This window comes from Equus quagga, chromosome 5, assembly GCF_021613505.1.
Source record: "Equus quagga isolate Etosha38 chromosome 5, UCLA_HA_Equagga_1.0, whole genome shotgun sequence".
Classification (NCBI taxonomy): Eukaryota; Metazoa; Chordata; class Mammalia; order Perissodactyla; family Equidae; genus Equus; species Equus quagga.
In genome coordinates this window covers 57,989,524-58,015,137 of record NC_060271.1, presented here as the reverse complement: position 1 = coordinate 58,015,137, position 25,614 = coordinate 57,989,524, and the positions used below count along the sequence as shown (strand labels likewise).

Genomic DNA, 25,614 nt, shown 5'->3' with positions numbered 1-25,614 from the left:
GGTGTGGGAACCCAAGACCAGGCCTCCAACCACACACACCCTGAAGCCCTCTGGTCTACACGTCCCACAAAGAAGCCAGAGGTTCCAAACGCCATTTTAGCAGCTCACGAACAGCCGGCCAAGAACTACCAGACAGACACCTGAAAGAAACCTCACACAAGACAGCAACCAGAACAGGAACTCGGAGAAACAGACTGACACGGGGACTGGGAGAGTACTTAAGAGATAAGAGCGAATACTGCATCTGTGAAATAAGAGATACTATAAATATTTAAATGTCCAAAGATAAAAAGGACACTCTGAAATTTAAAATGTTAGTAGAAACAAAAAATTTAATACTGAAAAAGTACCTGGCACAAAGACAAAGACCAACCAACAAAATTCCAGAACCTCTGAGACAAAGAGAAAATCCTGGAGGCTCCAGAGAGAAAAAGAGAGATCTCCCGTAAACAACAGGCAATCAAAAGAGCACTGAACTTCTCAACAGTGACCCTGAAAAAAAGACGACAAGCGAGCCTTTAAACGTCTGAGGAAAATGGTTTCTAACTTATATTTGTAACATTTAAGTCAGCAAAACTATTGAGCATGAGGACAGACAGATTCAAAAAACTGCACCCACGCATTCCTTCTCAGTAAAATACTAAAGAGAGAGAGCGGGGATCCAGGAAAATAGGGACCAACACAGATCACAGAGAGGGGACATCCCAGGGCTCCAGCTCTGCAACAGATCTTACACTGACCCAGACAGGAGGAGCAGGCTAGAGGGCCGGCAGAAGACCACACCAACAGACCACTATGTACTGAAACACACCAGGAGGGGGTCTGGGGATAAACTGAGTGCCAAACTCACAAAAAAGCACACAAACAAAATAAGATACTCAGTAATTCCAGGAAAAACAAGTTCAACAGGAAAGGAAATGTGATCATAGTGGACTATAAGGATCAGCTATGTACAGGACGTACATGGTCATAATAATGTAACACTAGATAGTGATTGAACAAAAAACGACAACTTTATTGGGGGCAAAGGAAATACACAGATACAGGAAACAGCAACAGGCAATGGGAGAGGAGAACAAATCCTCATCCACATAAAAAGTCAGTAGACATTTTGCAAACCTAAAATAAGCTAGAAATAGCAGTTCAAGTAAGTATCCAGAAATATGGATGGAAATACGACAAGAAACCACTAAAAGTTGAAAAGAATGCCACTCAGAGGTGGGGAGTAGTGCAAAGGACTGAAAGCCTTGTATCTGTACTTTTCAATTACATGTACTACTTTGACTAAAAAAAGTTATATATATACACACACACATGCACACAATTTAAATTAAAAACACACATACACAAAAGAATTCCAAGGGGGAAAAAATTCTTTCCCCAAAAAGAAAATCGTTACAAGAAAACTCTTCCTAAGTGACAATCAAGCCACAGATCTCAATCTACATGCAGCTCTCGGACACGCAACTTCAGGTTCGTCATTTTATTACACAATGATAATGTATCAGAGTCTGGGAGTCACACCATTGCCACGTAGCTTTTGATTAAGGCCAATCAGAAGAGACTATAAAATCAGACTGTGAAGTACCACTTCTGAATCTTCTCAACCAAACATTACCTCCGTGAGACTACAGACAGGGTCCAGCAACTCTTCTGTAAAGAGCCACACAGTAAACAGCTTCTGCTTTGTGGTCTCTTCCACTTATTCTTCCTTTTTTACAACTTTTTATATAACTTTATATATTCTTAGCTCACACAAATCACATCAAAACAGACCACAGGCTGGATTTGGCCCACAGGAAACAGTGTGTTAAGCCCAGAATTAGAGGCAGTATTAGGGTCAGTATTATAATATTTCATAATCCCTCACCTTTCTTATGCAGTCACACCACCACCAAAATTTAAGATTTAAGTTAATGGCTTATCGGCGAACTACATGTTGGTAACACTTATAAAATTACACCGTTTCAATTAGTGATGTGCTCCTTTTGCATTATCATGTCTCATCCAAAGTTAATATTTTATGGGCACAGCAAAATGCATGCTTTATCGTCAGCAATGCCCAGCAGATGTGGAACTGTCCTGTGTTACTACACAGAGTCCTCGTCTTGTGAGAGAGAAACACTGAAATACCTGTGGAAGAAAACGATACGGTATCTGAGACTGGCTTCAAAATAACCCGGGGGGAGGGGAGGAGGAACGGCACACCGGGAGCCAGCACAACTGCTGCTGAAACAGGTGATGGGCAACGCGGGCATTCACTGTACTCTTCTTTCTACTTTGTTCATAAGAAAACTTTTTTAAGTTTAGGACAAAAATGGGACAAATACCAAAAGCAAGCAGCTATGTACTTACAAAATAGCTAAATGAATATTATCCTTGAATTGGGGGCAATAAAGTATAATTAATCTCAATTTTTTAAACACTGTAATTAGATTTTTGGAGTACCTAGATTTTCTAAAAAGGATTAAACGAAGGCTGATTTTCTTATTAAGATTAGACAGAGTGAGCCGCTAAGTATTGCTGAGTGCACCGAAATAGACAATGCTAAGTAACTAAGATATTTAAAAGTGCAGACATGGCAAGAGACAATCTACCACCACTTCTCTTTCCAAAGGAAAACTAATTTTTGGATGATCCTTTTCATGTATCTTGAATAAAGTTCCAGGTTACATTCCCAGAGAAGGTACTATAAAACTGGATCTGATTTTGTCACAGAAGCCATGTTTAAAAAGATAATTACATTCCTGAGTAAGGGCCTAAGACCCAACTTATTATAGAAAAGACCACTGACATTACATCTAACTAACTACCATTTGAAATACGGGTACATCAAAATGTTTATTATTATGCACCAGCCTGGTGGTGTGGTGGTTAAGTTTGTGCGCTCTGCTTCAGCAGGCCCAGGATCATGGGTTCAGATCCCGGGCACAGACCCAACACTGCTCATCAAGCCAAGCTGTGGTGGCATCCTATATACAAAACAGAGGAAGAGTGGCACAGATGTTAGCTCAAGGCCAATCTTCCTCACCAAAAAAAAAAAAAAAAAAAAAAAAAAAATTATTAAAATAGGTAAATAGAACAGTCCAAGATTACTAACTGCATAAAAATGTATTTTTTAAATCACATTAATGCCTAATTTATAATCCTTGTTTTCTGGTGAACAAATGCATTAATGATAAAGCTGAAAGCTTTCTGTGTTTGAGAGTAGTCATCACATTACTCTTGGCATATTTAATCTCACTATACACACGAATCTAATATGTATGGTTGGCATGCGCTAACCCTTAAACTATATTTTAGGGTTCCTTATATGTGGCTTTCAGAGTCAACAGTCTCAAAGCTTTGGTTGGTTGATACATAAAAGACAGGGTACTGTGTAGTATCAAATGGCACGCAAAATTAAGTATTTTCATATTGGTCACAAATTTTATACCAAGTTTTATATTAGTGGCCCTCACATTAAAAAATAGGGTTTTTATACATGCTTTCTACCAGTTTTCAGAGACTACAATGATTATCTTTTCACAAACAGAAATTACACCTCCCTCAATGAAGCAAATGTCCCATCAAATCGTTTTTTGCTTTACTATCCTGAACTCTCTCTCCGGGACCCTCTGACCAAAGTCCGGCAAGCATCGCCGTGGTGGCAGGGCTTAGTGCTTCCCTTTCTTTCCGTCCACATGCTGAAGGCAACAGCCCGCAGACCCCATGGACAGGCTGCCGAAGGTCAGCACACACGGACAGGCTGGCCCTGCTACAGGTTCCCGTGCCAGGCTGAACCTGACACATCGACAGAACCAAAGGGCCCTGCGCAGGGGCCTGGCTCTGCAGAAAGTCAACTACTATCACGGCTCACATTCTTCCTTGGTTTTCTTCATTTTCTAATAACTATAACAACCTGCACTGAACTATCGATAGCTGATATCCTTTTTAAGATTAGCTTACCTGGTGAAGTTATCACAAATTCCGTGGCCCCCAAATTTCGCACTTTCCACAGGAGCCCCCGGCTTTCGTACCAGGATTTTGAGAGTCAGGCGTTTACCCTTCACGCCAGCAGCTTCAAGTCGTCGTTGAATTTCTTCTGAAAGATTCAGAAGAAAAGCTTCTGCTTCTTTTGGCTATGGAAAAACAAACCAGAAAAACCGCTGTGTTATTTTCCTATATACCTACCAATCCTTCTTAAGTATTTTAACTTTCAATATTAAACATATATTATTGACCATCCTAAGTGTCTAAACTCAAGCTCTGAGAAGGGCAAATGTTTTAGACTTAACTTCAAGCATCAAGAGTCTAAGGTCTAGGTGAGAGAGGGGCTACGTGACAATACACAGAACCTGACAAGGTAAGGCTGGTCAGAGCCGAGTACCTGGGTAAACCGGATTCCATAGTTGATCTCCGCTGACACGGATTTTCTTTCCTTTTCAGTTCGAACTGGTCTATCATCCAAACCACGGCAGAACCTGTAAAGCATCTGACCTGTTTTGGGACCAAATTCTTTTTGGAGTTTTGCCATGGTCATATACTGCAAGTCTCCACAAGTTTTAATTCCCAAAGATGTGAGCTTGGATTCCATTGAACGTCCAACTCCTACAAAAAAGGATATATATAATATGGTTCTTTAATTCTGCACATAAACTATTAAAAACAATGTAGCAATATGACTATCATTTATATACAAAACTAATTTAAACTAATCTTCCTTTTAGGAATTAGGAATTCTTCAGTGCAAATCATGCTAGAATCTACTTCTCAATTTGAACTCCACATACAGGTGAACAAGAACTTACCAAATATGTAAAAATCAGTTCTCAAAGGCATGTCATATTTATTACTGAGTAATATCAAGATTTCAATTTTATTCACAAAATCAACTAATTAAGTGACAGACTTGTTTAAATGAGTCTATAGTATGACCTACAGGCATACTAGGAGACTCGGAGTATGAGGAATTCTGCTATGATTTCAGTGAGGAACAAACTTCATAAGAGTTTCAGCCACACTTCCTTTGAATGGGAACAAGAACAAGAACTTATGAACCCAGAACTGTTACTTGCTAAGCTAACGGGCAAGGTAGTACCAGTGACCTGAGGATGAGGGTTTCTAAGTAAACAAAGTGGCTGGGCGGGGGGGAGGTTGGGGGGAAGAGTGGCAAGAGACAGACACGGGACACAACGACCGACAGTCAGATTTATCAACAAAGGTTACCTCCCTGAAAAGGTGTAAACCCTCCCACAGCTGGGTCAGCATGCAGCAGTCCCTATGTCATACTCTTAAAAGATGCAAGGTTTGAGCCTCACCCAAAAAAGGATGCTGATGAGTTCTGGTGCTCTCAATTTGCCCAAAAGCTTAACAAATGTATGCATTTCTAGGAAAGATATTTAAGAGTAACCTAGGGAAGGTAAAATTCTTATTAAAATGGTCTCCACACCATCAAATCAGTATTTTCCATCAGTGAGGAAAAGACTGTTTCCAGTCTTCTGTAGGATCTCATCAGAGTGCAGAGTGAAGTCTGGCATCTTCTACCCATCACTGTTACTGCTACGTCTAGCTCCTATTCTGAGTGGTCTTCAGTAGAAGGAACAACCAGTCTAGTCCAGGTTCTGCCAGGAGAAGCCCTGGAAGCAGTTATGTGAGACAACGGTTAGGAGGCTGTCAACCTTACTAACCCTATGGCCGCGGAGGCGGGTGAGACAAGTGTAAACCAAGACCACTGATTCCCTAAGAGAAGCTGGATAAAAGGTGTTAAGAGTGCTTCCTTGCACTTGTGCCATTTTAAAGTTCAAGTGGGAACACAGGGCAAGTAAGAATATCTGAGTCTGAGCTAACAGTAACAGAATCCTCCAGAGTACCAGTCACAAAAAGGGGAAATTCTAAGTGAAACTTACCTAGTATTTTTCAAGATGGGGAGGAGAAACCCAAGGGAACGGACAAATCAAAGACTGCTTTGGGCACAGTCAGACAGACACATCAACAGCTATTGGTGTAAAGGAAGGGGAGGCTTTTTCTCTCTGGTTTTCCCTCCCATCACTGATTGCCCTGCTCCCCACTCTCGAAATGTGCTCGTGATCTTGCCCTACAGATGTGGGGGCCGATCCACTCTCAGTGACTGGCAGAATCAACGAGACAATCACCATCCCAGGTTAACTGCATGTGTGTAGTGTTGGTGTGGGGCAGGGGGAAACCCTTAGTTTTTGAGAGTATCTTGAGTATACTGAAACAGAATTATTGCTCACTAATAGATACAAAAGAAAGACTATTCTATTAAACATCACAAATTAACCACAATCAACCTCATCTAATTAAACTGTCCTTCTAGGGAAGAAGAAAAAGATCCTCTCCACTGCAAGCTCAGCTCAAGAAATAGAACGGGCCTGAAGTCGAGGAAGGGAGGGAGGCCTGGGGGGTGGTCTACTCTAACCCCTTTTATGTTGCGTGGGGCGGAAAAATTGAGCTTGGAATCAGCACTGAAACCCCAAGAGGGTTGCTAGTTTAACTGACTGCATCCTCTAAGTGTTTATAAGGAAAGGAGGCACCGCTAAGGAGAAAACTGAGTCTTGAGGCTGAAATTGAATGCAGTCACCTAGAAAAGAAAAAGTGAATGAAAATATGCTGGCTTAGAACCAAGTCTTCAAGAATGAGAGAAGACAAAGATGTGGAAGCTCACGGTCAAGCTACTGGGACAAAGACTTGGTATTTGTCCTTAAAGTGGGACTATTACTCTAGATTAAAAATGGCCAGTAACGTCTTCTCCTTAGTATCCAGAACTTGACGATCCAATAGACACAGAAGAGTAAAGCTTCAAAGAGTACAGTTTCCACCATCTAAATCAGCGCTGTCCAAGAGAACCTTCTGTGATGATGGGAATATTCTACATCTGCGCTGTCCAATCCAACAGGCACTTGCCCATGTGGCTACGGAACAATGAAATGTGGCTGGTGCAACCGAGGAACTCAATTTTAATTTTAAGTAACTTTAAATTTCACTAGCTTCACTTGTCTAGTGGCTAGCACACCAGGACACTGTAAATCTCCATGGACCCCTACACATTCATGGGGTTTCTCTGAGAATGGAACGAACAAGTGGAAACCAGAGATTGGGTGCACAAACCCAGTGTAGGTTGAACAAGGTGCAAAAGGTCCTTAAATTGAGGGCACATGCATAGGGCAAAAAGCCTTGCAAAAATCCAAAGAACACAGAGACATGGTTACTGTATTTAACTAGTTGTTAGAGACAATCCTTTTCATTAAACAGATCTCACTAATTTGTTAGCATAGCTATCACCATTGTTCTGTGGAGTGCCCTAAAACACAAACGTACGAATGTATTTTCCTTCTATGGAGCTACAATAATTGTGCATATTGCACTGGGCACACTACATGCTCAATAAACATTTATGGGCACAGAGGGCATGGGGAGCTGGTGGAGGACAGGGATGCAGATGTTAACACTGACTGTCTTCTGGTCATTGGTTAGACAGCAAAATTTCCTCAAAGCATGTTCCACAAGATGTTAATAAGTACTACATATTCATCTTCAAACGTCTTTGAGGAACTTCTGGTTTTTAACAAAGACAAATAGGTTTCTTTATTGTAAGAATTCTCAGAACTTTTACTGTACGTGAAATCTTTTACTGTACATGAAATCTTTCTAAAGGAACAGCTCGTATTCTGTCGAAGACACTTTTGGAAAAGACGCATTATAATGCCATTTTTAGGACAGGGAAAACAATAGAGAAGGCGATATTTTGCATACCTTAAATGTTCTAAATCGGTCTGATTAAGAATTTAGGGATTTTATAAAAGTGAATAAGTTTAAACACATGAAAATCACATGAACAATTCTGAGTGGATACAACCAGGTTTTGAGGCTAGAGAAGGCATGCCAGAGGAAGCCAATCTTGCTGTCCCCCTATCTTTCAGATGTCCCTTACATAATTCAAGGCTGTGCCTAAAAACCGGGACATGTAACTTCATACTTGCCCTTCAAGAAATAAAGTCCCTCTAGCCAGAAAGCAAAGGAAGGTGAAAGGTAAGATTACTAGGTCAAGGAACTGAAATTTCTCTCCTTCTGTGTAAAAAAACCAAAACCAAACAAATAAACAAAACCCACAAAATTGATTCAGTTTAAAGATGATGTTACGAACTCAACTGTATCTGCTCAGAATTCCTATGTTGAAATCCTAATTACAGTACCTCAGAATGTAACTGTAATTGGAGAGAGGACCTTGAAAAAGGTAATTAAGATAAAATGAGGTCAGACAAGTGGGCCCCAAAGCAATATGACTTGTGCCCCCATAAGAAGAGGAGAACAGGACTCAGACGCACAGAGAAGAGATCATGTGAGGACACACGGAGAAGACGGCCGTCTACGAGCCGAGGAGAGAGGCCTCAGGAGAAACCAACCCTGCTGACAACTCAATCATGGACTTCTAGACCCTAGAATCTTGAGAAAATAAACTTGTGTAGTTTAAGCCACCCAGTCTGTGGTATTTGTTATGGCAGCCTGGGTAAACTGACAGAGATGACAGGCACAATAAACTTGAACTCAAATTTCACATGCAGCTTTAAATACTCTTGATTCCTTCTGAGCTAAAACTACAATAAGATGTGTTATTAAAACGGTTTAAACTGTGGTGTCTAATAAGGGTCAGGAAGCTTTAAAACTAACCCACCATAAAACGGCATTTGGGTCAGTTAATATTTTATGGCCTATAACAGAAACTTCTTAGTTCAGATATACTTTTATTAGGCTTAAGAATATGCATGTGAAAATACCACTGAATCCACTTTATTTTTTTATTTTATTTTATAAGATTGTATTTTTCCTTTTTCTCTCCAAAGCCCTGTGGTACATAGTTGTATATTTTTAGTTATGGGTGCTTCTAGTTGTGGTATGTGGGATGCTGCCTCAGCGTGGCCTGACAAGCGGTGCCATGTCTGCGCCCAGGATCTGAACCAGCGAAACCCTGGGCTGCTGAAGCAGAATGCGCAAACTCAACCACTCAGCCACGGGGCTGGCCCTTGCATCCACTTTTAACAAACAAATGAATTCAAAAAACTTTTATCAAAAATGTACTTTCTTGAGGGGCCAGCCTGGTGGCCTGGTGGTTAAGTTCACATGCTATGCTTTGGCGGCCCAGGGTTCACAGGTTCAGATCCTGGGCGTGGACCAACACACCTCTCATAAAGCCATGCTACAGCGACATCCCACATACAAAGCAGGGGAAGACTGGCTTAGATGTCAGTACAGGGACAATCCTCCTCAAGCAAAAAGAGAAAGATGGGCAACAGATGTTAGCTCAGGGCCAATCTCTCTCACCGGAAATAAAAAAAAAAAGTACTGTCTTGAACTTTCCCCACCACAAATATAAGGGAGGCTTTGTGAAGCCAATGCAAGCTGCTTTATAACAAATAGTAGAGGATTATCTGAAATAGTATCAAGGATTACTATATGGTTTAGAGAAATTTCTTAGAAGGAGCTATCTACCATAGAAGGCTAATTCCAAATATTTAATAATTGTGAAATGAATTGTTCTACACACAAAAAATTACATCTATTCAAGGCCTCAAAAGGGCAACATTTTCCAGTTACAATTAATTATAGTCAATCATTTCTCTATGGAAAGATTTTTACATGCTGGGTTAGTTAACCACACAGTAACTTCAGAAAAATATAAAATAACTAGACATCCTGCCCCTTAGATGAGAAAGGCGTAGATGAAAGTTTCACTTCAACTTCTGTATTAACAAAATACAGTATTTCATCTTTAGGTTTTCTTCTTTTTTTTGAGGAAGATTATCCCTGACCTAACTACTGCCAATCCTCGTCTTTTTGCTGAGGAAGACTGGCCCTGAGCTAACATCCGTGCCCGTCTTCCTCTACTGTATACGCGGGACACCTACCACAGCATGGTGTGCCAAGCAGTGCCGTGTCCACACCCGGGATCCGAATCAGCAAACCCCGGGCCACCGAAACCACTGCACCACTGGAGCAGCCTCTATTCTTCTTAATATGGTTCATTTATTTTCTATTTTTACAACTATTTGCTTACTAAACTCAGAAAACTGTCATCAGTCCAGCAGGAAAATTTCATAAATAGGGGAAGTGATTCTCAAAACTTTATCTTTGGCCTAGAAGTACACTTATCTCAATTATGACTTATTTAAAGGACCAAAAGCCATGGGGCCGGCCTGGTGGTACAGCGGTTAAGTTTGCACATTCCCCTTCTCAGCGGCCCGGGGTTCACCGGTTCAGATCCCGGATGCAGACATGGCACCGCTTGGCACACCATCCTGTGGTAGGCGTCCCACATACAAAGTAGAGAAAGATGGGCACGATGTTAGCTCAGGGCCAGGCTTCCTCAGCAAAAAAGAGGACTGGCAGTAGTTACCTTAGGGCTAATCTTCCTCAAAAAAATAAATAAATAAAGGACCAAAAGCTAATTTCATTACATTCCCTTTAAAAATTCATTACATTCCTTGATCTTGCTACTTGAGAAAAGCTTAAAGTAAAACACATGAGAAGCAAAACTAAAATCTAACATAAGGCCCTGGTAAAAGAATTGAGGGGACACTCATTGTGGAATTCCAAATTGTGTTTCTCCTGACATGCAATAATAGATCAAAAAAATTTTTAACTCATGTTTTGGAAGAGATATAATGTAGAATTATGAAAAACACTAACAAATGTTTCCAACAAATAAAAGTTAAAAGGAAAAGACCTGTATTTACCTGGCAGATTCGTAACCAGCTGCCCTCTGATAAAATCGTCTACGTCCTCTGGTTTTAAGTGGTACTGGCCATCAGGTTTTGCTTTTCTAGTTGCCATTCTAGCCAGGAGAATATTAGAACCTATAAAGTTAAAAAACAAAAGAAAATTGCTCAAGAAATATTCACCACAATAATTTTTTAAATTTCTTAACAAAGACATCTACAGACAGGTTACTTAGGAAATTTCTAAATCAACGAAAAGATTTTGCAATTTTGATCATTTCAAATACAGTACAAAACTGGCAGAATTTTGTTAAGTATTACAGATTATAATCAGTATGGTTACTAGACAGAGGTTCTCTTTGTTCCAAAATAAATGCCACTTCAACATCTCCCAGCCAGGGAAAGGAACGGAGATTGCAGTCCTCATCATAAGATTGGGGTTTATAGGAACTGAGAGCAGTGGTCAGACGTTAGTTCACTTTACCAACCCCCAGCCCCAGGCTAGGGAGGGAAATAAGGCCAGAGGAATGCTATTGGACTGGGGAAAAACTAAAGCCTGAGGCAACAGAAGTCACCCTCCAAGATCAGAACCGGCGCAGCAGAAACTGAGGGCATGAGGCTGTTAAAGACAAAGACGGATGCTGACGTGAGCTCCAAGGTGTGGTCTGGACAGGGATGACTAACCAGAGCAGAGGCAAAGGCTCCCGGGGGCTGAGACGGCACCAGGGCTCTGACAAACCAGGACGTCAGCTGAACCTCTACGAAAGTAACAGAATCTCCAGAAATTACGGAATACTTACATAAAGAACATGTCTTGGTTTTATGGAAGACTTTCATAAAACTATGTGTTTTCCTATAATAAATATAAAGATACCCATGAAGAGAAAAAGTTCTGGAAAGTCACACCAAAATAATAAAGGTGGTTGAGTTTTGGAGAAGAAAAGTGGGCTGAAGAGTAGAAATATCTTGTGAGATTTTCATTTTAACTATATGCTGGAACTTAAAAGAATGTATTCACATCATCACGCTTGTACATTAAAAATAAGCACAATTAAAAAAAAAACAAAACTCTACAGCCAGGCCTGATACTGGAATATAGAAGGTAGGTCCTAAATGAATGCTGAGAAGGCTCTGCAGGCCAAACACCAGGGAGTACAAATGCAGGCTAGCTCGTAACTGGAGGATGTTATGAATGTATTAATCATGTTTTTCATTTTCTGTATCTTATGACTTGACATCTTAAAAATCCTGCCGGTGGGGAGACTGCCCTCCCAGAGCTAATTCCTAAAGATAGCACACGACTTCCTTGGGAGCAGCCTCTCATACGCAGGCCAACCACTTCAAACCACCTCCTTATCAAACTCACACACAGCAAGCCAGTGTTTCTCCTGCTCTAAATTATCCCAGGGCCAGGTACCAGGTAACTGGAGACGCTCAGACAGCCCTAAGACCGCGGGAACTACCCAGAGTAGCCAGTCCTAAGCTGTTTACTCTGCCCTGTCTGACCTTTCCCAGAGAAACCCCAACCAAGGTCCTGGCCCAGGATTTCCCCTCACTCCTGCTCCTGCCTCCTGAGCAAAACCTGGTGCTTCCCCTTGTGGTGTGGCATGACCCCTCCTCTTCTTGGGAAGTATAAGTAATAAAAATCTTTCAACAGCATTGGCCTGTGTGCTCACTCAGATAAATTAAAATTCCAAGGGTACAAATGAGATAGGGAACTTTAGAAGGGTTTTGAATGAGAATGGAGCAGTACTGTCTGGAAGTGACAGGGGCAAGCTAAGAGAAAGTTATCTCCACCTTCCAAGCCTGTGGCACACAGAGTACGGCAGGGACAAATGGGATCCACTTGAGAAAATGGCAAGAAAAGAGGCATCTTGAGAAAAGGTACTGAGTACATTCAGAAAGGGGTGACTCAGGGAAGCCTAGGTATGACAGAGAGAGTTCCATAGCGCACAGCTGGAAGACTGAAGAAAAGAAGGATAAATGATGGGAGGAGCTGAGGACACAACGGGCAGGACTTAAAGATAAAAGAGATAAGGGGCGGTGAGAGACGGGACAATCTGTAAGGGCACTTGTCAGTAAGCGTGACTTCTGGAACTGAGAGTGAAGACAGGACTGGTTGAGATCCAGGAAGCTAAGGTTCAGAAAGTAACTGAATTACAAGACTCATACTTAACAACACAACTCTGAATTCCCCCCACCACACGGCTTTAAATATGGCCTCTGTTTACTTGAAAAAAAAATACAGCTTACAAATATTGAATTCAATTCTCTCCGTTTTTTTCCTTCTTCTTTCTCTCCCCAAAGCCCCCCAGTACACAGTTGTATATTGTAGTTACGGTCCTGCTGGTTGTGGCATGTGGGACGCCACCTCAGCATGGCCTGACAAGTGGTGCCATGTCCACGCCCACGATCCAAACTGGTGAAACCCCAGGCTGTCAAAGTAGAGCGCACGAACTTAACCACTCAGCCACGGGGCCAGGCCCCAAATCTCTCCATTTCTGATGAACAAGTAAAAATTATTCCAACTTGCTTATTCCAAAGATATTATCACCCAAGTGCATTTCCAACACGTTTGTCTCTGTATTGCACAACTGTGAGCAACACCAAGAGCTATTTTAGAAGTGAGAGGTCTATGCAGTAAGGTAATAAAATCTAAAAATCACTCCTAAAAGTTAAGTGATACTCAATGATCCCAAAGCAATGCTTTGAGTAAAATGAATAGTAGGAGATAAGCTGGATACTAACCAATTCCAACAGAAGCAGCACATTTAGTCTGGTCTTTGATTTCCATGCGGACAGCATTTGCAAATTCGTCAGGAGTAAGTCTGGTCTCTGCAAGGATTTCAGTGATGTCTACTAGTGCTTCATCACAACTGACAGCCTCGATGTGATGTGTATAGCTATCAACACAAAGCAAAGGCAATGAATCAGCCACAGCCTGCCGTCTGGTAGACACAAATGTTGCAAAATAGAGCCTTCCTATTGTGTCTTTCTTCAACACTTCCTTAATGAGACTTAGAAGGCTAAAAAATATTAACGTTTTTAATTAAATTGGCCCCAGTGGCATTATTTAGTCATCGAATTTTTAACTGCAAAGTTAGTGTTTCTCTTTTTCCATATTAAGTACCAAAAACACAGCAGAAATTTTTATTCCCGTTTCTCTACAGTGAGAGTACCTTTGTAAACCTCTCAAGAGTCCAACAGCAGTGGATGAATTAGAACTGTTATAACATTTAATCTAATAAATTTTCAAACATGGTTTACCAGAATCCTTAAGGAATAGAAAAATCACACAAATCAGTCAAACAAGTAACCAAGCCGCTCCTAAATAAAAATACCACAATTGGGTTTTGTTTTTTGGTCATGATCTACCCACACAAAGGACTTGTTTTAATAGCTAGAGAAGAGGAAAGGAAAAGAACTGCCACGTGGCTCTGATGCTAATTAAATACGTGGAAATGAGAGGCAACCAGAAAGGCCTCAGGATCAAAAATATATCTTCAATGATCCACTTGGAACGTATACTAGAGGGCCAGGTCTCCTCTCTTACCTACACCTTACTGTAGGTCACAATCAGATTAGTATCTAGGTCCGTTTAAGAAAGGAGTGTTTTGTTTACACTGAAGTGAAGTATGGAACCTGTTGGAGCAGAAGACCTGCCATGAGGAGCCCTGCTTCACAGTGAAAGCTGCCCCAAGGCACAGGGAACTTAACTCTGAGGCAGCATTTCCAAAGAGTGGGAGGAGAAGACTGTGAATTTTTTTTCCAAAGAACAGCCACACGACACCGAAAATGTCTCCACAGACAAAAATTATACCAGGACTGGTATGCATCATGGCTCTTCCTCAGATCCTCCTGATCAGAGGTTCGGGCTGGTAGTTTGCTCAAGGCTCTTGAGACCCAGGACAAAGCAGGACCACTGCTCAGCCCAGTCACCCATTCCCAGACCTCATGTGGATACTACTCCTGACCTCAGCTTTAGAACAGGACTTAAAAAGCATACTTTCCACCAGGTAACACCAACGTTCCCATATTTGGGGTCTTAAGGACAGCTGTGATTATAACTGGCTTATCATTCAGCACTCAATCCCATACACTGATGTCAGATAACTTCATCTGTCCCTTTTTATTTTCTCTCTCCTGCTAAACTAGATTGGATCTCACTCCTCTCTGTAGGACTAGCAGCATCAACAGTTGCTTTTACTTAGTAGATATTCAGTAATAGGTATTCAAAATACTGCTTAATAAAGCAGAGGAAGAGGTGAAGATAGAGGCAAGAAGTGTATCTCTTAGAACATCAATACAGCCCGAAGGTTGACAAACCTTGGCCTGCAGTCCAGATGCTTGTTTTGGTAAATAAACGTTTCACGGAGCACAGCCACGGCCATTCATTAACAGACTGTCTGTAGCTACTCTCACTTTACCTAGCAGAGCTGGGGAGTTGGGACAGAGATCTCATTGGGCCCTTTCTAGAGAAAATATGCTGATTCCTGCTTTAGAGCATACATAACCTGCCATACACTTGTTTTAAATTTTCAGTTTTGAATTAATATTAAATATACCTATATCACGAATATTTAAAAAATCAATCTCCTTTTCTCAAGCCAACTAATCAACCACTTTGAAACTATTAACAAACACTAACTTTTACGAAAACTAACTTTTGGCATACCTAATGATTTTAGAAGATAAAAGGTTTTAAAGAGTCACAACTTTTTAACCCATCAGTTCTAATTATAAATAAAACTATAATTCAAATGTAAAAAAAGAGAATAACCAGGTTAAAAAATTTCAATCCTTCATGTGTGCTTCCATGGGAAGAAAACTAGAACCACTGACTTGAAGTTATGCAGGCAGAGAATCAGGTCTTACAGCACCACGGGAAGCACCGGACAACTGTGACAGTGCAAAACATCCCTTAAGATTGCGCTGCCCAGTACGGGAGGTGCTTAAAGACAGGAGAGAGGTTGTCATAGTGGGATGCTGAGGAAAGAGGTCTTGAAAGAGAGAAAAGTCTAACCAAAGTGACCCTGACAATCCTACAGACAACGATATACTTTATTATTAATTTATCTAATTAATATTAGATAAAAGAAGTAGAACAACACAGACATGAAAGTAACTATATTACACACTGTACCTTGCCAGTGTTTCATACATTGTTCGTGCAACTTCCTTATACGCATGAAAATCATATGGAACAGCTTGAAGATTAGGACAAAGTTGTTTAGCATACCCAAAAAACATTCCATTCTTAATGCCAACTTGTCTAGAGAAAGAACAAAACACAAGAGAGGTTATACTGGGAATTTTTAAATGCAAAATCAAATATCAAATGTGCTGATATCATCTCCCCATGCTGCTAATATACAATTTTCATTTAACTCCATTCTCATTAGGGGTAAAAAACAGGCATTAAGAAAATTTACAGGTTTGTTTTCCCCCCAAAGCAAAATTACACAATTGTCTGATTAGTGTAAATGACATGTGCAGATGTGCCAAAATGTGTTATTAAAAGACCAGGTTTGGCTCTTGTCTGTATCTGAAGATTTCTCCTAGGATGCAGACCTCTGGCCCCTTTGCAGAGATGCCAGCATGCCATATGCTGGTGATATCACAACCACCTCAGAGCAGGAATGTACTGTCAAAAAGAGGTTTTCTTCCCCTAACACATGGCACGGTTTGGCCAGGGTTCATCCCCCAAAGACAAAGAATATAAACAAAAGAACTACACAAAACAGTGCTATGTGACAAACAAACAAAATGTACTCATCCTATTACCACCCAATTCCCAATTGACCAATTCCATGCTCCTGAAGTGGCTCCACAGTGGTTGAGATGCCAACAGCATTGTATATGGTAGGACATCACTCTGGGCAGGAGCCAGGGTTCCAGAACTTTGAGGGACCTAATTGAAAATGGTAAATTTTAAATCTTTTGCGTGTCTCAAGGCCCTACATTACCTTTGATATCTGGAGCATTCAGCATAAAACTATAATTATGGAATTAAACATAATTAGTAAAACTCCATTTAACCACTCTGCAATGAATCAAGAAAAAATATTAAAGTAAAAAAACAGGCAAAATAACAATAAGCAATGTTTCACCAGAATACATACTCCTACAGAAATATGTTAAATGGTTATTCTACACATTCAGTCAATAAATATTTACTAAGTGCTTACTTAGTATAGAAGTGTGCCCTGTTGTAAGAAACATAAACAAGTAGCCTTCAATAACGCAGAGGCCTCTGGCACCATCCCCATCTCAGCCCACCAGTGAGGGCCAAGACGGAGAAGAACCCTCCAAGTTACTCAGAGGGAAATGCAAAATCATACACACTTCTCACATACACAAAACAATAAACAAATTATCTGACTGCCAAGCTCCTACTGCATGTGAAATATCTAATAGGAAGGAAAAATGACAGCAAAGGGAGTGAGGACTGACAAACAGCACGGTAAAGAACAGTCTTTCATTCATTCAACAAAAAGTTATGTCTCAGGCATTTTGCAAGGTGATGGGTAGCAGATGGTGACCAAAACAGACCTCATAATGTTCACAAGAATGACCCTGCACCCACCCAGCAAAGGCTGGATTAGAGTCAATGGACTTTGTTTATTAGGGTAGGGAAGTATATACATAATAGTTTAGAAGTCTATATAGAAATACATAGTTTAAGACATTTTCAATAGTGCTAGATATATATAGTCAGTATGTAAAAGCTACACTTACAAATTAAAGGTAATTATTCACTTTTAAAGGAATGTGTTAGGTAATTCCTATAAATATCATATTCTTATATTTACAATAATTTCATTTTCAAAACTTACACAAAAATTTTCAGGGGCATATTACTTAGAAAAATATAACACATCTACTTATGTACTCATGCATATACACATCCCGGAGAGAAATGTTCAGGAGCCACCAGACACTGTAAGGAAGTTAAAAACAAAAAGGAAAACCTAAGAGGTTTCCTATAACTAAGGGGAGCAAAATACCTTGAGTTGGTGGTTGGGAAACTAGATTTGTTTCATAAAAATAAATGAGTAAAGACAATTACAGAACAGTTTGAAGTGACTCTTCACTGCAGTGACTTCTCTACTCCTCTCAACTAAAATCCCACGCAGGATCAACTACCAACACTTCCTAAGTGGATGCTGCAGAAACAGTTTACTCCCAGGTTTACACTGCATAGAGCATACTCTTTCTTGCATTATGCTATGCTCAGACAACTGTATCTGGTATTGGATTAGACAATACAAAAAAATTAATCATTGGGGCCGGCCCAGTGCTACAGCGGTGAAGTGCGCACGTTTGGCTCTGGCAGCCCCAGGTTCGCCAGTTTGGATCCTGGGTGTGAACATGGTACCACTTGGCAAGCCATGCTGTGGCAGGCGTCCCACATATAAAGTAGAGGAAGATGGACATGGATGTTAGCTCAGGGCCAGTCTTCCTTAGCAAAAAGAGGAGGATTGGCAGCAGATGTCAGCTCAGGGCTAACGTTCCTCAAAAAATTAAATAAATAAATAAATAATCATTAAATCACTGTCATTGTCCAATATACTAAAAGAGATCTATATCTCTAATTAAGAACAGTAAAAACTAACAATCACTAATTAGTAATAGTGCTTACAAAAGCACATGAAACAGAGGTTTAAAAATGATTTGACAGGGCTGGCCCCATAGCTGAGTGGTTAAGTCCGCACACTCCACTTCGTGGCCCAGGGTTTTGCCAGTTTGGATCCTGGGCGCGGACATGGCACTGCTCATCAGGCCAGGCTGAGGCAGCGTCCCACATTGCACAACCAGAGGCACTCACAACTAGAATATACAACTATGTACTGGGGGGCTTTTGGGAAGAAGAAGAAGAAGAAAAAAAAAAACCATGGGCAACAGACATTAGCTCAGGTACCAATCTTTGAAAAAAAAAAACTGATTTGATCTTAAAAACCTTTGACTCTAGGGTATTTGTATATCATTACCTATTCACCCACCTATCTACCTTCTCACTTATTACGCATAAAGCTTGTTCCTTACGCTAAGTATGGGTAAAACTAACAGTAACGCATGTTCTGATCTACATATACACATCCTACCTTTCTAGGACTTCCACCATCTCAAGTTCACATCCCATCCTTTGCTAACCCCATTATTAATCTATGTCTATTGACAACTCAGGAATGCATAAAACTGGAAGACCATCCCCACAAGCATAGTCCCCACTCCAATCCCAGAAACATTTCTCTAATGCAACTGTGAATACACTTCTTAACAAAAATCTCTTAAGGAATATAACTACTGGATAGCCACAAAAAAAAAGAATATCCAAGAACTGTTTTCTAGAGACCTTCATTAGCAATAGCCTTCTAGAAAATGGAAAATTACAAATAAAGGACAAAAACCTCACTGCTGTGGGTTTTGCAGAGTTTTTTCCCAACTTACACTCAAATCCATTTTCGTCACTTTATGCATCTCTTTAAAATAAACCTTTACCATTTAAGTGGCATGTACATGGCTTGCTACACAGCATCTGGCCCCCATACATCATCACCCTAACTGTTCTGTGATACGTTCAGCTTAACAATCACCATCTGTGATACAACATAAATGCACCATCCAAACACCAATGGAAGCCTCGAGCCTGGACAGGACTAGAGCTGGTAGAGTCCAAAGCCATCAGGAGCTGGTAACGCTTCTACCCTTGAGGGAGCCTTGGCACCCCGATGCAGCATTCAGCCTGCGGGTACTGAGGGAGAAGAGCGAGCCTGCAGAGGCAGCACAAGAAGGGTGGAGCTTTCATTTCACTAACCAGTGAAATCCAAAGACTGAGAGAGTATTTCTGGGCTTCATTACACCCTCCTGACATGGAACACAACTGTCCAGCTATCAGAAGCACACGTTGCCATTCAATAACTTAGCACGGGAGAGAGTCTAGCCTATTGAGCATAACATGAAATCCGCTCTAAATTGCCTGTGATAGTAGAAATATAATAATCCAAAATGTATCTGTATTTGACTTAATTATATTTTATTAAAGCAAGTTTCAGCTCCTTGGGTATACTGTCAACCATGAAAAAGACTAAAACATAATTCTGTCAATGAGAAAGCCAAGTCAGTCTGGGAGTAAAAGTTTGACACGTCATAAATGGAAAATAATTAGAATAGTCTATAATTATGGGTGTTTGAATATAATGCTTTTTTCTTAAGTATCTTTTTTATACAATAATGGGCAAGACTAACTATTACAAACTAACTAACTAGTTAGTTAGACTAACTAACTAACAAACTATTCTGGTTAGATGACACTGAGTTTAAATATTTTTTATTCAGATTAGACTTGCTTGAATAAGCTCAACTTCTAATTAAGACTGGAAAATGTTACATGCATCAAATCACTATGTTGTATATCTGAAACTAATATAAATATCTCAACTTGATCTCAATTAAAAAAGGTATGAATGACAAAGCCATAAATAAAGATACTACCTGACCTTTCTCTCAAAGAAAGACTGAAAAATGTAACCGGTGTAAGACTCTCTTTTATAATTATTAAATACTTTAACGCCTGCCAACAACATATAAATGCTTACTGTGTTATAAAGGTAAAAATGTCTGTGGTCAGTTATCAGGAAAAACAAATAAAGACTGCTCTTTTTAATTAACCAATTCATTATTACTCCCTCTACTTTTACAATTGTTTTTTAAATTACTGATTGTCTTTTTAAACTATGAGGACCACATACATATCTCTGTTTCTTCTTGTATTGAAACAGCTAGTTGTAATGAAGTTTTAAGGTTACTGGAAGATAAAGATCTATACACAAAGTTGGTGCAAACAAGTTGACGACACTGCCCATTCAAGTAAAGAGATTACTAGGTATGCCAGTATGGAATTATTTACTTGTAATTTAATAGGCAATCAAGTTTTAACATAATTTTTTTTTTTAAAAAAAGCACTGAGTTTTAGAATGTTTAAATTGCAAAGGATTTTTCTTAGCTGTAAAAAGGAATGATTAGGGTAGATGAACATCAAGACCCTCTCTCACTAAAAAAACGAAAAAACGACAATGTCCAATTTCTTTAGGTTTCCACTGCAGAACCTTAGTTTCAGCAAGAAACTAAGGTATTTACTTAAAGCTTTCTAGCATTTGTGAAAGGGAAAAAAAGGAATTGAAAGGGAGTAAGTCTAGAAACATTGTTTTTCATAGAATGTCTGTAACATATTTAAGTTATAAGCCTAACAAGCATAGCTAAATCCACTTTAAAAGATTATATAAAAATGATTAAGTAAATTATTTGTAAGTACTACAACACACAATTTCTACATACCTGGCTTCATAACTACAAGAAGCAATTTCGGCCTTTGACAAAACAGAATCTATTCCATTTGTTTGTGCAGAATCTTGATTCTCCCACAGTGATGAATCTGGTATATCTGCTTTAAACATAATAAAATTTAATGATTATATATTAAAAGCTGATTTTCCTTAGCTTTCATTCAAGAAATATATGTTCCAGCCCTTTCACAAACAAATGTTTAATAAATTCTAAATATAGTTAACTCCATTGGTATTAAAAGAAAGTCTGTAACTCTAAAGTGGTTTCCTTTCATTATACTCTTCACCAGCAGACAAAAACTTATAATAATAAATAGAAAGTTCTGTTTTAATGAGAGTTATTTTTTTAAATATATCAGAAGTAAATATAAAGTATCCCTTTAACACAGTCTCTTGAGACGGACAAGGTGAAAAGTGATCAGGAAGATGAACGCCCTCCCCATAGCCTTAAAAGGATTATACAGCTCCCTATAATAGGTAACACTTAATGGAAAATGTAAATTTCCCTGAATGTTCTCTGCTATTTCCTAAAAGAACTATCTGCAAAAACTTAAAGCTAATTAACAACATGTTCAACAAACATCAAATTCCTACAAGTCATCGAGCAAACAATAATTTAGTGGGTCACATACCATAAGGAGGTTTCATCCTAAATTTAAGAATTTTCTTTTGAACACACATCATGTAAAAGAGCCTCACAACATTATCCCACCTTTCAGGAAATTCTATTTTTGGTTTAACAACACACATTCTATTTAAAACATTCAAGTATGATCAAAATACCAATTGCTTTATATAATATAATTCTAGTCTAAATAGTATAGCTTACTAGTATCTCTTAATATCCAAACCAAATTTATAGCTTTACACAAGAATTTAAAAGCACATGGTCTTTTAGGCACATGGCCTACTGACTGCATGCTGCTTGACTTCCTTTACCACCTTTGGCTTCACTAGTAATTGAGAAATAGATTAAAACCCAACTTCAGTTACAGCTCTCTTGGGATACTACTCTTAAGTTCCAAGAAAAACATGCTTTCAAAACATGTATTCTAAAAACACAATCTCAGCAGTTCTCCTATTAGACACAAAAATACCATTAATTAGTAAAACACACCAAGATACAACACTTCAGCTATTTCTAGACAAACCTATTTTGAGTACACTGTAACAATATATAACCAACAAATTCAGTACTGCTCTTCTGTTTATTTCAGAGACGTAATGTTCCAAGAAAAATCAGTCAAGTTAAAGCACCACCAGAAAGACGCAGCAAAAGGTCTGGCTTAATGGGCCACAGCAGCTCCTCCTAGTTTGACTCCAGTAAGCAACACCTTTCATCCAACTATATAACCCATACAAGCATTTCTGGATTCCAGCACCCATACACACAAAGCATAAATGCAAACCAAACTCTGAGGCGTGGCATCTTAATGGGGTCAAATCCCACTTGCATCAAAACTAAAAAGACCAGAGTATGTAATATGAGCTATATTCTAATATATTGTGACTAACATATGCTGTACTATGACAATTAAAGACAGAATGCAGAGCAGATTACCCAGCATTTCCGAAGGGTCTTAGAAGGCTAAATATTTGAATCATTAGTCTATTATTCTAAGCTGAAAATCTATAGGAATTCTAGGATTGTCAGTATCATAGTTCAACAGACGCTGCTACTAAACCAAAGAAATAAGAGTTGAAGCTTGAACAGCCACAACCAGCTGCCTTTCAAAGGTATAACCATGAGTTATGCTTTAAAAGTTGGGGAGTTAGGTGACATATTTGAAGGGCTAGTTAAATAATCTAAGATAGCTGTCTGGAAAATTACAAAAAAGTCATGCTTGAGGTGAGAACAGTGTCTGTGGTCCCTGAGCTCCCAATGCCCTGCCTGAGAGGTAGCACCTCGAGGTTCCCTTCACTGGGCTGGCTGACCTTTTCCACAGTGCAGCAGAGTGCGTGGATCCCTCCACCAGCGGAGTGAGTTGCTTCAAGGGAGATTCAGGGAAATGCAGGGACACTGTCCTCACTGGAGGGCAAAGTAGAGAACTGCTCATCAAAACTTGACAAACTAGACGGGCACATGGAGAATGTGGAGGAACGGTTGGAGAAATCAGAGGCCAGGACCCAAGTCTGTGAAAAAGAAATCGCTGAGAATAAATCTATGACTAATACGATTTTTAAAACCGTAGTTCTTTAGAATGAACACTGAAGCTGTTGAAGGAATAGCAAACATCTACATCCTGGAATCCACAAAGGGATAAAAGGCCCCAACCAGGAAATTTTGAGTATAAATGGATTCCACATAATGAGATCATCAATGAGAAGCGCCACCACTGAGTCCTGCTCAGGAAAGCAGCTTCCAAAGGAAGTCATGGATGGAGAGCCCCTGGTTACAGTGGTCTGACTAGACAAAGAGTCTCTGAACATGACAAATAAGAAACCAAAGTTTCTATAAAGGGCTAAAGATGCTATTTGTTCTAATACTTTGTCTACACATACAAGTCAAAACATCAGAACTGAATTTTTTTAAAAAGCTAGTGTGCAGAAGCCAAAGATTCCAGTTTCTAAAGTGATCCTCAATATTTTAAAATTTGGTGTCATGTCTAATAAGGACCCAGAGAAAAAAAGATCAGGGAGTAACAAGGGAAGAGGAACAAAGGCACTGAAAAAACAAATTCTAAGTAAAAGTTTAGTCGCAACCAAACTTTATAATAAAGGACAATCTAATCACTTCATATGTAGCAAACATTTTGGTAAGCTCCTCATGGGTCAAAAGGCTTAAGAAATAAAAGTGAATGACAGCAAGTTAAAGAAAGAGCACGAAATGCAAAGTATCATATTCACTTTTCTAGTGACAGGAAAGTCTATTTTTGACAGTTTTCAATGGCAAGTGAAAATTTCAATATTTCCGCTAACATTTACCTTCTGGTTTACCACCCACATTTAGAGGTGGAGGGGAAGTGAACTATACAAGGTCATCCCAATGTTATGACAATCCAGCAGCTAAACTGATGAAAGACAATTAAGTAGCCAGCGACAGTATTCTGTTAATAAACTGTTTATGGTCAGATTATTTGTGATGGAAGGAAAGACGTTAAGAGGACTAGCTCTCTGCTACTCCTAAGAAATGCACGCTTGCCCAGGCCAAAACTGTAAATGTGGACTGCTATAAGGACGTGTGGAGCAAATACAAGATTCTACCTACTGGAGAAACTGAGCACCGAGTAACTGAGAGATGTTACTGAATAGAATGCACACAGTATTTTAGTATTTTTTCCTTCTTTCAACTTTTATTATGTTTTTACTTGTTTTTGCCCAATATATGACAAGTATAGTGCATTTTCTTTTTTTTTTTTCTCTGCTTTATCTCCCCAAACACCCCCTGTACACAGTCATATATCTTAGCTGCCGGTCCTTCTAGTTGTGGGTTTAAGCTACTTAATTGTTTTCTAGAACTTAAGATTTCATCTTTTTAATCATACCACACAGAAAATACAAAAAGAAAAACCACCCTACCACAAACCATACTAACAATACTTAAGAAAGTACCCATGTTGTCAAGTATCACAATACAACTAAATCTCACCAAGCTCAACACTAGCTACCCCAAGATCTACTCATGACACACAAAATGCTAGAATCTCAAAAATCTCTTAAAAGATATAAAAACCAAGAGAAGCTTTAGGAAATCTGGAAAATACACAGGTACACAGGAAGCATAAAGATGTATCTACATTTTCTTTTGTACTTATGCCTTATAAAACAGATGATCACAACCAACAAAAAGACTGTAATCCCAAAAAGTCCTCAGACATGTCTAGTGGTTTTCCTTTCGCTTTAATGTCATTGAGATAATTTCTAACACAAGCCCAAGGTTTTGTAACTGAAAACTAGGGACCTGAAATAATTGGGATGAAATTTAACTGCAAGCCTTCCATTCCACTGTGTATCTAATTTTTGACTACTTCCTGACTAATATTTTTCTGAAAAAATGATTAAAAAAATTTTTTGGCTTTGCAGACATCCATGAGGAAACTGATCAATGTCAAAGGATTTAACTTCTAAGCAAATATTTCTCAGGTAATTGACTCGGGGGGAAAAATATATATATACGTGAAAATCTTAACAGCATTGTGATTAGTATAACTTATGATTTTTATTTATTAACAGCCAAAACTTAAACGCCAGAGAGGCAAGAAAGTGTTGCTTTTCATAGGAAATAGGTTCAACAAAGATATGGGGAATTATTGCTGGTATTTATCTTCTTATTCCAATAAAGTGGAACTTTAAAGTTTCTTATTTCTACCATTTCTTATTCCACCGCCTCACATAAATCTTTAGCAACACGAAATTTAGTGTCCTTACTATGATCCGTGACCAAACAATTAGTAATTAACTCTCAAGTCTAGAGGCTTCCACAAAATGATGTCCATGATTTTCACCCCCAATCTAAATTTGTACAAAGCAAACTAATCACATCTTTGAAAACATTCTTCACTCTCTGTCTTAGGAAAATCACCATCCAATTCAACAAAGCCTAACTATAAACC

The 25,614-nt window shown here is 39.3% G+C and overlaps 1 protein-coding gene across 6 annotated transcripts in view; it reads right to left on the bottom strand.

Moving 5' to 3' along the window:
• The window catches only part of REV1 (REV1 DNA directed polymerase), a 91,777-nt gene that overhangs the window by 8,141 nt on the left and 58,022 nt on the right, over window positions 1–25,614 (bottom strand). For 5 of the 6 annotated variants that reach the window (XM_046663037.1, XM_046663039.1, XM_046663042.1 and 2 more), the window contains 6 exons: window positions 21,054–21,162; window positions 15,859–15,987; window positions 13,464–13,618; window positions 10,734–10,853; window positions 4,370–4,590; window positions 3,949–4,121 (listed from right to left, as the gene is read on the bottom strand). In XM_046663037.1, the coding sequence (XP_046518993.1) occupies window positions 3,949–4,121; window positions 4,370–4,590; window positions 10,734–10,853; window positions 13,464–13,618; window positions 15,859–15,987; window positions 21,054–21,162 (907 nt within the window). The remainder of the gene's footprint in view (window positions 1–3,948; window positions 4,122–4,369; window positions 4,591–10,733; window positions 10,854–13,463; window positions 13,619–15,858; window positions 15,988–21,053; window positions 21,163–25,614) is intronic. The other variant, XM_046663038.1, reaches the window with a different exon arrangement.